A 13,221-nucleotide genomic window follows, 5' to 3' on the forward strand; every position below is an offset into this window, starting at 1 on the left:
TATCTCAGCTCTCTAGGGTTTCTCTGGAACAAGGTGGCCACAAATGAAGGCCATAAAGGCCTTTAAATAGGGCCCAAACCCCGAGAATTAGGGTTTCATTTTACAGCGCGGACTCGCCGAGTCCACACATCGACTCGTCGAGTCCTTCATTAAATCGGGCACAAATTCGCGATCCTACTCGGCGAGTCTGAGCGCCTACTCGCCGAGTCCCTCCCTAAAACTCAATATAAGTACTTAAAATAAGATACATGGGAATCCAGATGTTACAATTCTCCCCCACTAGAATCAGACTTCGCCCTCGAAGTCTTGCTTAGCAAAAAACTCTGGATGCTGCTCCCGCATCTCCAACTCCGGCTCCCAAGTCAGCTCGGACCCTCTCCGATGTTGCCACTGGACCTGCACCAGGGGCACCTCCTTGTTCCTCAAAACCTTGATCTTCCGATCCACAATCGCAACTGGCCTCTCAACATAATTCGGGTTGGCATCCACCTGAATATCCTCCAACGGTACCACCGCCGTCTCGTCGGCTATACACTTCCTCAATTGAGACACGTGGAAGGTATCATGGATCTGACTCAACTCCGCAGGTAGCTCCAGACGATATGCTACCCTGTCTACCCTCGTAGTCACCCTGAACGGACCGATGTACTGGGGCCCCAGCTTGCCCCTCTTCCTGAATCGGATCACTCCTTTCCAAGGAGATACCTTCAGGAGTACGAAATCCCCCACCTGGAACTCAAGCTCGGATCGTCGCCTATTCGCATAACTCTTCTGGCGACTCTGAGCCGTCAACAACCTCTGTCTGACCTACTGTATCTGCTCCTTCGTCTGAAGCACTAACTCGGTGCTGCCTATCACTCGCTGCCCGACCTCTCCCCAGCATATGGGAGTCCGACACCTCCTCCCGTACAACAACTCAAAGGGAGGCATGTCGATACTCGAATGGTGGCTGTTGTTATAAGAAAACTCAGCCAACGACAAATACGTGTCCCAACTTCCTCTGAAGTCCATCACACATGCTCGCAGCATGTCTTCGAGCGTCTGAATCGTCTGCTCGCTCTGACCGTCCGTCTGTGGGTGGTATGCGGTACTGAAATGCAGCCTCGTACCCAACACCTCATGGAATTTCTTCCAGAACCTGGAAGTGAAACGCACATCTCGATCCGACACGATCGAGATCGGTACTCCATGTCGCGATACCACCTCTCTCACATACAATTCTGCCAGTCTCTCAGCAGAAGAGCTCTCACTGATAGCAAGGATATGAGCGCTCTTCGTTAGCCGGTCAACGATCACCCAAATTGCATCGACACCTCTCGCAGTCCTCGGCAATTTGGTGATAAAATCCATGGAAATATGTTCCCACTTCCACTGGGGAATCTCAAGTGGCTGCAACTTGCCGTGCGGACTCTGGTGCTCAGCCTTAACCCTGCGACAGGTCAAGCACCTCTCAACAAACCATGCTACATCCCTTTTCATACACGGCCACCAATAGTCTCTCTTCAGGTCCAAATACATCTTAGTGGCCCCGGGATGGATTGAAAACCTTGATCTGTGCGCCTCCTCCATCAAAATGGTACGTGCCCCGCCCTCAAATGGCACCCAAATCCGACCCTGAAAGGTCATAAGCCCTCGACTATCAGCAATGAACTCAGGTACTTGCCCGATCACCTGTTCTCTCTTGCGGTTCTCCGGTCTCATGGCCTCTACCTGGGCCTCCCGAATGGTGTCCAACACCGAAGTCATCACTGTCAGTCACATACAAATGTATCGAATCGGGGCACTCTCCGCCCTACGGCTTAGGGCATCAGCTACAACATTAGCTTTGCCCGGGTGGTACAGGATCTCACAATCGTAATCCTTTACCACGTCCAACCATCTCCTCTGGCGCATATTCAGGTTGGGTTGATCCATCAAATACTTCAAGCTCTTGCGGTCCGTGTAAATGGTACACCGAACCCCATACAGATAGTGACGCCAGATCTTGAGGGCGAACACCACTGCCCCCAGCTCCAGATCGTGGGTAGGATACCTCGTCTCATGAGGCTTCAGCTGCCTCGATGCATATGCTATCACATGCCCCCTCTGCATAAGTACTACACCCACCTGATATCGACGCGTCACAATACACCACAAAATCCTCCATTCCCTCCGGGAGGGCTAACACTGGGGCTTCGCATAATCTCTGGCGAAGTGTCTCGAATGAGGCCTGCTGCTCCGGTCCCCAACTGAAAGCCACGCCCTTCCGGGTCAACCTGGTGAGAGGAACAACAATCTTGAAGAAATCTTTAATAAATCTCCTATAATAGCCGGCCAACCCCAGAAAACTCCTGATCTCGGTGGGGGATCTCGGCACCCCCAACTCATCACCGCCTCAATCTTGGCCGGATCGACCAATATCCCCTTCTGGTTAACAAGATGTCCCAGGAACTGGACTTCTCGTAACTAGAAATCACATTTGGAGAATTTGGCGTAAAGCCTCTCCGACCTCAGAACTCCGAGAATCTCTCTCAAATGCTCCTCATGCTGCTCTCTGGATCTCGAGTACACCAATATATCATCAATGAACACTATCACCGAACGATCCAACATCGGTCTGCACACTCGGTTCATGAGGTCCATGAACGCCGCTGGTGCATTGGTGAACCCAAGAGGCATCACCACGAACTCGTAATGCCCATAACGAGTCCTGAATGCTGTCTTCTGGATATCCTCATCACGCACCCTCATCTGGTGATATCCTGACCTCAAGTCTATCTTGGAAAACCAAGACGCACCCTGCAACTGGTCGAACAGATGATCGATCCTCTGCAATGGATAACGGTTCTTGACCGTTAATTTGTTCAACTCCAGGTAATCAATGCACATCCGGTGTGAACCATCCTTTTTCTTGACAAAAAGGATCGGCGAGCTACTCGGTCGAATAAACCCCCTCCCCAGTAGCTCCTGAAGCTGCGAGGATAACTCCTGCATCTCTGGCGGCACAAGGCGATAAGGCGCCTTGGCGATAGGCGCTGCCCCCGGAACCAAATCGATGCGGAACTCCACCTGCCTCTCGGGAGGCACACCCGGCAACTCCTCGGGGGAAACATCCGGGTACTCACGCACTATCGGAACCTCATCAACCGACCTCGGTTTCTCTGCATCTACTCTCGTATCCACTACATAAGCTACAAACCCACTACAGCCCTGCTGTAGACTCTGCCTCACCCTAGCGGCCGAACAAAATGCTGACCCAGAACGGGTACCCTCGCCATAAACCGTAAGAACTCCCCCACTAGGGTCTCGTATGGTCACCAATTGTCGCTCGCAGTCGATAACCGCTCCAAACCTGCTCAACCAGTCCATGCCCACGATGACACAGACATCACCCATCGCAATCGGGACCAGATCAATCGGAAACTTAACGCCAAAGATCTCGAGTACACATCCTCGAATCACATCAGTGGCATACACCGTTCTCTCGTCAGCTATGTAAACTCGCAAAGGTCGACTCAACGCCTCCCGACAGATACTGATGTGCTGACTAAAGGCTAACGACACAAAAGACCGACTCGCACCCGAGTCAAATAGCACCAAAGCAGGTACAGAACTCACAAGAAATGTACCTACGCATATCATAATATAAGCATAACACTACAAACTCAAAATGAATATATGAAAGAATACATACCAGCCACAACATCTGGCGCTGTGCGGCCCTCCTCCGCTGTCAACTGGAAGGCTCTCCCGCGAGCCTTTGGCGCCTCGGCCTTCACTGGACGACTCTCTGCAGCTCGAACAGCAGCAGGGGCAGATCCCTGTGATGCTCCCTGGGATGACCCCTGCAACTGCGGACACTCGGCCTTCCGGTGTCCGGTCTGGTTGCAGTGAAAACAGACTGCAAACCCCTTGGGGAAATCCTTGGCCATGTGCCCCTCCTTGCCACACTTGTAGCAAGACCCTGCTCTACAAACTCCCTCATGACCCTTGCCGCACTTGCCACAAGTGCGGCCCTTTTGGTTCCCTGATCTCGAATCGGCGGGCTTGGCCCGCTTGGCTGCCGGTTGGGACTGAGCCGGCCGCCGATCTCTCCCCTGAGACTCCGCCTCCTCTCTAGCCTGAGTCTCCAGCTCTATCTCCCTCTTCTGAGCATTTGCCTGAAGCTCAGCAAATGTCCGGTACGACGAGTTCGCCACGAACTCTCGTATGTCCCTCCTCAGAATACTCAAATACCGACTCATACGTGCCTGCTCGGTAGACACGTGCTCAGGGCAGAACATTGCCCTCTCATGGAACATCCTGGTGATCACAGTAACAGAACATGGCGGTAAACCTCTCCCAGGTCACCGCAGCAAGCTCAGCAGGCGAATAGTGCGCTGTAACAAACTTCCACCAGTCCTTCGCTCCCAAGCGAAGCTGGTTCAGCGCGAACCGAACCCTCATATGCTCCGGACATGAACACATATAGAATCATCCCTCAATATCAGAAATCCATCTCATCGCAGCGATCGGATCCTGCGTCCCATCAAACTCTGGTGGCTTCGTGTTGCTGAACTCTCGGTACAGCAACGAGTCACCCCCCTGCGGTCTCGCAGCAGCGACGGCTGCGGTGGCCGCAGCAACAGCAGTATCAGTGAGAGCAGCGTACCGCTCATCAAAAGTCTCTCTCAGTGTGGTCTTGATAGACCCGAACATCTCTGGTATCTCAGCTCGAATGGCCGCAGCCACCCCCTTGTGTATCAACCTACAGATCTCCTCATCACTGGTACCACTGGTACCACTGCCTCCTGGGTGGTGGCGCGTCCCAACCATGATGTCTCTGAAATACAAAACAAAAGAAATCAGAGACTCGTTCGAGTATACTCGCACTCGATACCTAACCCTACTTGCTCTTTAGTACCCTAAGGATTCTTACTCGGACTGCTCACCGATCCGGTGTTTCCAGTAGTACGGGCCCTTATACTACCTTCCACAGCGCATCGATATTCACCCCAAGTCCTCCTTCTAGGATCCCTGGTCACAAGTACTCTATATCTCACTAAACTCAAGCTACTCACCGGTAGACCACTCGTAAGCTCCTCGCTGCTACCTACTTACTCTTGAAGTATCTCATAGCAGCAATAACTCCTAGGCTAAGGCATCACAAATCAGGCCCACTCTAGTCCTAACCATGAATACCTAGCCTACTCTAGCATGCATAACATATCACATAATATCTCATAACACATAATGTAAGGGTATTTTGGGAAATCACCGTTCGGGCGTTGGCTGATCGTACACACTGCTCTGCTCCGCTCTTTTCAAAATCTTTTTACTCTTTTAGAAAAATTTTGCTCTATTTCAAAAAATTCCTCAAATCCTCAGTTTGAGTCCAAATGCGCTCGAAGGTGCATCTGAATCCCTCAAACCAAGGCTCTGATACCAACTTGTAACACCGTAAATTTCAAAACAATTTTTCACTTTTAAAGATATAATTTCATTCATAAATATTCTTAAATCTCAATGTATCACATATCAAATCCATAAAAACTCATCCCAGGATCACAATGTATAAAACTCCAATAGTGTGTATTGATCATGCCGACGCCTTCCCGCGATCCTCACTGGTACCTGAAACACATAACACAAAACACTGTAAGCATAAATGCTTAGTGAGTTCCCCAAAATATCACATATAACACATATTAGCCACTCGGGGCTATAACTCTGTGGGCCCACTGGCCCTAACTCTGTGGACCCTCTGGTCCTAACTCTGTGGACCTTCCGGTCCTAACTCTGTAAACTCTGGAATACACACAGCATAAATCACATAGAAATAATGCAGTGCAACACATCACATACGTATCATACAAGATACTCTGTCACATAACTCTACTTACCGCCCTAGCCTCCGCCTAGTCATAATAATAAATTTCACTAAATAAATGTCTCTTCACAATTTGAATATTCTCTCATGCAAATCCCTAGAAGGGTAAAAGACCATTCTACCCCTCTACAGGCCCAAGGCCCATTTGTTGACAAAACCCTAAAAGTCAACCCAAAAGTCAACTGTCCATTTTGACCGGACTCGCCGAGTGCATACGACGACTCGGCGAGTCCCATCGTCCCCACAGATTCTTCCCTTTCTAAGCCTCACTCGACTCACTGAGTCACCCCTCAACTCACCGGATCACCACTGGAGTCAGACCCTGGGGCAACCCGATCTGTCTCAAAAGTCACGTAAAGGTGCAACCTTTACGTGCATGCAACCCATATCAAGCCTCAAATGGAGAAATAACACTAGAAATGGCAACCTAGTCTCCAATTGCTTATTTGCTTCCAAAAAGCTAGAAGGTAATGACTCTAGGGACCTCTCATGGTCCAGATCTGATGTCATAATCCCAAAGAGGACCTCATACTCACTAGATCTTTCATAAAATGAGGGTAAAAACCCTAAAATCAAGAAGTCCCTCAATATAACACGAAATGGAAAGGTTTATACCTCCAAAGATGATATCACGAGATGATTAGCTCAGATCCAGTCCCCTTCACACTCTAGATTTGTGCTCCTATCTTCCTTCAAGCAAAACCACACAAAAAGATGAAGAAATAGCCTCCTCTTGCCCTCAAACTCACTATCTCAGCTCTTTAGGGTTTCTCTGGAACAAGGTGGCCGCAAATGAAGGCCATAAAGGCCTTTAAATAGGGCCCAAACCCTGAGAATTAGGGTTTCATTTTACAGCGCGGACTCGCCGAGTCCACGCATCGACTCGTCGAGTCCTTCATTAAATCGGGCACAAATTTACGATCCTACTCGGCGAGTCTGAGCGCCTACTCGCCGAGTCCCTCCCTAAAACTCAATATAAGTACTTAAAATAAGATACCTGGGAATCCGGATGTTACAGTTTGCGGGTGATAGGCTGTAGACACCCGATGTTGGACTCCATACTTCTTGAGAACTAATCCAAGAGTTTTGTTGCATAAGTGTGTGCCTCTGTCACTGATCAAGGCTTTTGGAGTTCCAAACCTACATAAGATGTTAGCATTGACAAAATCTACAACAACTTTAGCATCATCAGTTCTTGTTGCCTTTGCCTCTACCCATTTGGAAACATAATCAACAACCAAAAGGATGTATAAGTTCCCAAAGGATGAAGGAAAAGGACCCATAAAATCAATACCCCATATATCAAATATTTCACAAACCAAGATGGGGGTCAAAGGCATTTTGTTTCGGGAACTCAAAGAACCTGTCATTTGACATCTCTCACAACTTTTACAAAAAAGTGTAAGAGTCATGAAAGAGTTGAGGCCAATAAAATCCATAGTCTAAAATTTTTCTGGCAGTTCTTTGAGGACTGAAATGCCCTCCACAAGCATAACTTTGACAAAAGTTGAGGATAGATTGTACCTCATGTTCTTCAACACATATTCTTATTACTTGATCTGCACAATGTTTCCAAAGGTACGGTTCATCCCAAATGTACCTTTTCTCATCTTTCTTGATCTTATCTCTCTGTGACCTTGTGAGATCGGGTGGGAACTTTCCTGTGACCATGAAATTGCATATATCCGCATACCAAGGTGGTGTTTGGATAGCAAACAAGTGCTCTTCTGGGAATGTGTCATGGATAGGAGTCGCATCTTCGGGTTGAACTATTCGGCTCAAATGATCGACGACCAGGTTCTCCTTCGCGCTTTTATCTTTGATCTCAATATCGAACTCTTGCAAAAGCAACATCCACCGTATTAACCTCGACTTCGAATCTTTCTTGGTAAGTAAGTGATTTATAGCTGCATGGTCCGAATATATGATCACTTTATTTCCAAGGAGGTATTGCCGGAACTTCTCTAATGCAAAAACAATAGCAAGCAACTCTTTTTCTATTGTGGTGTAGTTGCTCTGTGCACTATCAAGGGTCTTAGACGCATAGTAGATGACATGATGTGCTCGATCCTCCTTTTGACCCAATACCGCCCTAACAGCCGTGTTGCTCGCGTCACACATGATCTCAAACGGGAGATCCCAATTAGGTGGTTGGATGATTAGAGTGGAGGTGAGTAAATCCTTCAAACGATCAAAAGTATCCTTGCATGGCTGAGTAAACTCAAATTCATCATCTTTTTGGAGTAGTTGACACATCGACACCGTAATCTTTGAGAAATCTTTGATGAACCGCCGATAGAAACCTGCATGACCAAGAAACGAATGAACTCCCCGAACATTTTTCAGGCAAGGAAGACTCTTGATAACATCTATCTTGGCTTTTTCAACTTCCACGCCTTTTTGGGACACAATATGACCTAAAATCAATCATTTGTCCACCATGAAATGACATTTTTCATAGTTAAGCACAAGATCTGTGTCAATGTACCTTTGCAAAATTTTTGTTAGATTGCTTAAACATTCATCAAAGGAGTTTCCATAAACCGTGAAATCATCCATGAAGACTTCGATGATGTTTTCAACATATTCAGAAAAAATGCTCACCATGCATCTCTGAAATATTGCGAGTGCATTGCATAGACCAAAAGGCATACGCCTATAAGCAAAAGTGCCAAAGGGACAACTGAAGGTGGTTTTCTCTTGGTCTTCTGGGGATACCGGAATTTGATGAAAACCGGAGAAACCATCTAAGCAACAGTAGTGAGATTTACCTGCCAATCTCTCTAACATTTGGTCAATAAGTGGCAGGGGGAAATGGTCTTTTCTTGTTGAGGAATTCAACTTTCTATAGTCAATACAAACTCTCCACCCGTTTTGCACACGGGTTGGCACCAAATATCCCTCGGAATTCTTGACAACTGTGACCCCGACTTTTTTCGGGACTACCTGAACGGGGTTCACCCATTTACTATCGGAGATGGGGTAGATCATACCTGCATCCAAAAGCTTCATGATTTCTTTCTTTACTACCTCCATCATGGGTGGGTTCAATCTTCTTTGTGCCTCTCGGGTTGGTTTGAAGTCTTCCTCCATGAGAATATTATGCATGCACAAGGAAGGACTCAACCCTTTTATGTCAGCAATTGTCCACCCAATAGCTTTCTTATACTTTTCAGCAAAGTCACCACCTCATCTCCTTCTTCAATGGACAGCTTGTTGGAGATAATGACAGGCAAAGTCTTCTCTTCTCCAAGGTATGCATACTTCAAATGATCTCGAATAGTCTTCAATTCTAGCTTAAGTGCCTGCACAATAGAAGGAAGAAGTTTTGTGTTAGAAATGGGCAATTTCACATTGGTATTATCATACCTCATTTTCTTCCTTTCTTCCACGAACTCCACAATTTCCATCAACTCCTCATCAAGCTTGAAGTTTGTTTCTATCTCTTTGACTAAATAGTTATCAAAATTCCTGCTCAAAACTAACTCCAACGAATCATGATTATTCAACTCAAAACACTTTTCAGTCAAAGGCTGGATTATATCAACAAAATTTTATGCAATGAACATCACTTGGATACCGCATTGCTTCATGGATTTTAAAGTTGATGACCTCCCCATCGAATTCCATGGACAATTTACCATTGTAGACATCAATTTTTGTTCTTGTTGTTTTTCAGAATGGTCTATCTAAAAGTATGGAACTCGAGGTTGGGTGGTCATCATCTCCCATATCAAGCACATAAAAATCTGCAGGAAAGACAAGTTCATTAACTTGCACTAAAACATCCTCTAATACACCTTTTAGGTGTATTATAGAATGATCTTCAAGTTGGATAACAACCCCGGTTTTTGTTAAAGTACTTATGCCAATAGATTTATAAACAGAATATGGTAAAACATTAATTGAAGCTCCTAAATCTAGCATAGCACGGGGGACATAAAGGTTTCCCAATTTACAAGGAACGGTGAAAACACTCAGATCCTTGCACTTTGGGGGCATCATTTTCTGCAAAACTACAAAAACATTTTCACTTACTTTCACTGTCTCATTACCTCGCATCTTCTTTTTTGATGTGCAAAGTTCCTTAAGGAACTTATCATATCTAGGTACCTGTTTGATCGCGTCTAAGAAAGGGATGTTGACTTCAACCTTACGGAACATTGCCATGATTTCACTATCTTCTCTCTCTTTTTTGTTTCTGTTCAATCTTGATGGAAAAGGTGGTGGTGTGATCTTTGCTTCTTTCTCTTCCGGATTCTTTTTCTCCACCATTTTTTCTTTCTTTTCATCCTTCTTTGGTGGTTCTTCTATCACCAACTGCTCTTCTTCTTCTTCGGGCCATCATATTTCCTTCCACTCCTCAGGCTAATTGCATAAGCATTGTGCTTTGGGTTCTTTTCGGTTTGAGGAGGTAGATTTCCTTGATTCTCCATTTTGCTCACCGATTGAGCAAGTTGTGCCATTTGGTGCCCAATATTCTTGATGCTTTCCTTGGTTTCTTGCTGAAAACTTTGAGTGCTAGTGGCAAGGCTTTTGACTATGTATTCTACGGACATGCTTGAGGATCCAACTTGTTGAGGAGGAGGTTGCGGTTGCCTCGGTTGGTAATTTTGTTGTGGAAATGGCGGTCTTGCTTGGTAATGGGGTGGTTTTCTTTGTTGATAGTCAATGTTTTGGTTGTTGTTCCACCCTTGATTGCCTCGGGGCTGATCATAAGTTCTTTGATTGTGCCCGGAATAGCCTCCTATAGCATTTGCTTCTTCATATTCTTCTTCTTGCAATTGAGGACACATATCGGTCCGGTGTCCCACTTAAGTGCAAATACCACAAGGATGGGGTGTGGATTGTACACCTTTGTCCTTAGAAATCATCATTACCACCTTAGTCAACTCGGATAGTTGAGCTTCAATTTGGGGAGTGTGCACCTCTTTTACACCTCGGGGTGCATCCATGTACCAATCTTCATCTTGACTAGTATGCTTGGAATCCTCCGCCATGTTTTTTATGAGATCCCGAATCTCAGTTGGGGTCTTATCAGTCAAAAATCCTCCGCTTGAAGCATTAAGAAGTCTTCTTTCCCAAGGATTCATGCCTTCAATGAAGTATTGGAGGATTTGATACTCACTAATACCATGCTTTGGGCAACGGGCACAAAGCTTTTTGAACCTCTCCCAATATGTATGAAAGGCTTCTGTTTTATGTTGTTTGATCCCAATTATCTCTCTTCTTAGGGCTGAGGATTTCATTTCTGGGAAGTATTTGTCTAAGAAGAGGAGTGCAAGGTCCACCCATGTGTTGACCGTCCCCGGTGGAAGGTCATAAAGCCAATCTTTTGTGGAGTCTTGCACTGCAAAGGGGAATGACCTAAGCTTGATATAGTCCTCTGTGACATTATGTGGTTTCATGCCAACACACACAACATGGAACTCTGTGAGTAACTTGTGAGGATCTTCATTTTCTAGGCCTCTAAAGGTTGGGAGTAAGTGGATGAGTCTTGATTTTAGTTCAAGGTTTGTGGCTGCCGGATATGTGATGCAAAGAGGTTGTTGAGTAAACTCTTGCCTCGCCCACTGGCGAAGGGTTTGCTCGGGTTGTTGATTTGGAGGATTTTGATTCACTCCACGGTTGTCTCCCATGGTATGAGTAGCAATTGAGGTTTATGTGGGTGTGGAGTTTAGGATGTTATGAGTAGGTGAAGGGGTGGAGTGGTATTTCTGGATGAGGATGGTTGAGGTAAGAGTGAAAGGGTTTTTGTTTCGGATACGGATACACTTGAGACGGGTATATCCTCCCAAATGTTAATGACTGGAGGGTTAGATGATGAAGAAGTCCCGGAACCCGGTTGCTTCTTACGAAGCTTGGCTTGCTTCCGTAACCTCTTCGCAATCTTCTCTATCTCCGAGTCAATTGGAAATGGTGTACCTGTACGAAAAGATCTAGGCATAAACAATTAGTAACACCGTGTCCCCGGCAACGACGCCAATTTGTTAAGTGTGTCAAACCCAACAAATAATATGGGTGCTACAGACTCCAAATACACTGTTTTAATGCACTAAAAGTAGTACAAGACAAGCAGGGGAGAACCACAGAGACACGGGATAAAAGTCTATACCTATTTGCGCAAGGTACTTTGGTTACAAAGGGGGGTTTTGTTTGCAAAAGTAAAATAATTAAATAAAAATCTACTTTAAAAGCATGCACAAAATGAAATAAAATTGTAAATAATTTGATTGAATGGTTCTAGTTCTAGTTCTCAATGTTGTTGTTCAACTTGATTATGACCTGATGTAATTCATGATTGCTATTCTAGGTTGGTACTAGAAGATATTAATACGCTCTAATACCTCTCGCTTGCCATATTGTCTAACCAAAACACTCTCTTTGACTAGACCTTGCTTTACTAATCGAACCTAAACATGCTCTTAGATTGTATTGAAAACCGCATTAATTTTTGTACAATATTCCCAACAATGTTCATTTCTTCTCATCCGCTTGGAAGTGTGAAAACATGTGATATATGTTTTACAATAAGAAAACTTATTGTTTGTTACCAATTATTAACTTAATAGAACGATTAGGTGCCCTAAAAGTTAATTAACTACATAAAAATTCAATTCATGAAAGTGGCCAATCAAACACAAATAAAATTCAAGGATTCTAGTTTAAACAAAAACATAATCACTAGAATAGAATCACAAATCAAACATCAAATCATATGCTTCAAGTCAAGCAATTAACATGTTTTGAACAAGAACTAGAAATTAGGGTTTTTTAGCCACACATGGCTAAGAACAAATCAAACAAGAATAAATATGGAATTGAAAATGTTTAATGCTTACTAAAATGAAATCAAAAGTGTTTGTAATGATTTGGTATTCTCAAAAGCTCCAAAAATTCTCCCAAAATTGCCTAAAGTTGCTCCAGAAACCGTCCTCTGTGAAATGGCGACGTCCTCCTTGTTTTAATAAAGCTCACGTGCTTTCCATAAGACCATGTGTTTTTAGCATGGTCATGCCTTTTGACCATGTGTTTTTGGCATGGCCATTTTTCTTGACCATATGTTTTTGGCATGCCCATGCTTTTTGCTAAAAGTCCAATAATTCTTTATTGTTGGCTCCATTTTCAGTCTAGATTCACCACGAGTCATGTTGCTCAAATATAAGATGAGAAAGGACAAACACGACCCGTGTCGGTGTGACATGAACCGTGTTCATGCGTAGTCCTTTGCTATGATGACAATGCAACAATGACTCGGGTTATGTATTCATGTTTTCTTCCATGGCATGACCAGTCCATCTTCTTTTCATGCTCCAAAGCTCTATGCTCCATGCTCCATGCTTCCAAGCTCCAAGCTCCACGCTCCATAATTT

The 13,221-nt window shown here is 45.1% G+C and overlaps 1 protein-coding gene across 1 annotated transcript; it reads right to left on the reverse strand.

The window, feature by feature from the left end:
- Positions 1-9,523: 9,523 nt before the first annotated feature.
- Positions 9,524-10,123, reverse strand: LOC145139417 (uncharacterized). Its single transcript, XM_079073246.1, has one exon. It carries the CDS (start codon positions 10,121-10,123, stop codon positions 9,524-9,526), a length of 600 nt encoding a protein of 199 aa, XP_078929372.1.
- Between the last annotated feature and the right edge of the window lie 3,098 nt (positions 10,124-13,221).

This window comes from Lactuca virosa, chromosome 9 (genome assembly GCF_052849685.1).
Source record: "Lactuca virosa cultivar CGN04683 chromosome 9, Lactuca_virosa_CGN04683_v6, whole genome shotgun sequence".
Taxonomy (NCBI): Eukaryota; Viridiplantae; Streptophyta; class Magnoliopsida; order Asterales; family Asteraceae; genus Lactuca; species Lactuca virosa.

Bases quoted from the DNA above. Each gene is read 5' to 3' on its own strand.
- LOC145139417 (XM_079073246.1), bottom strand. From the start codon at position 10,123: ATGGTGGAGAAAAAGAATCCGGAAGAGAAAGAAGCAAAGATCACACCA.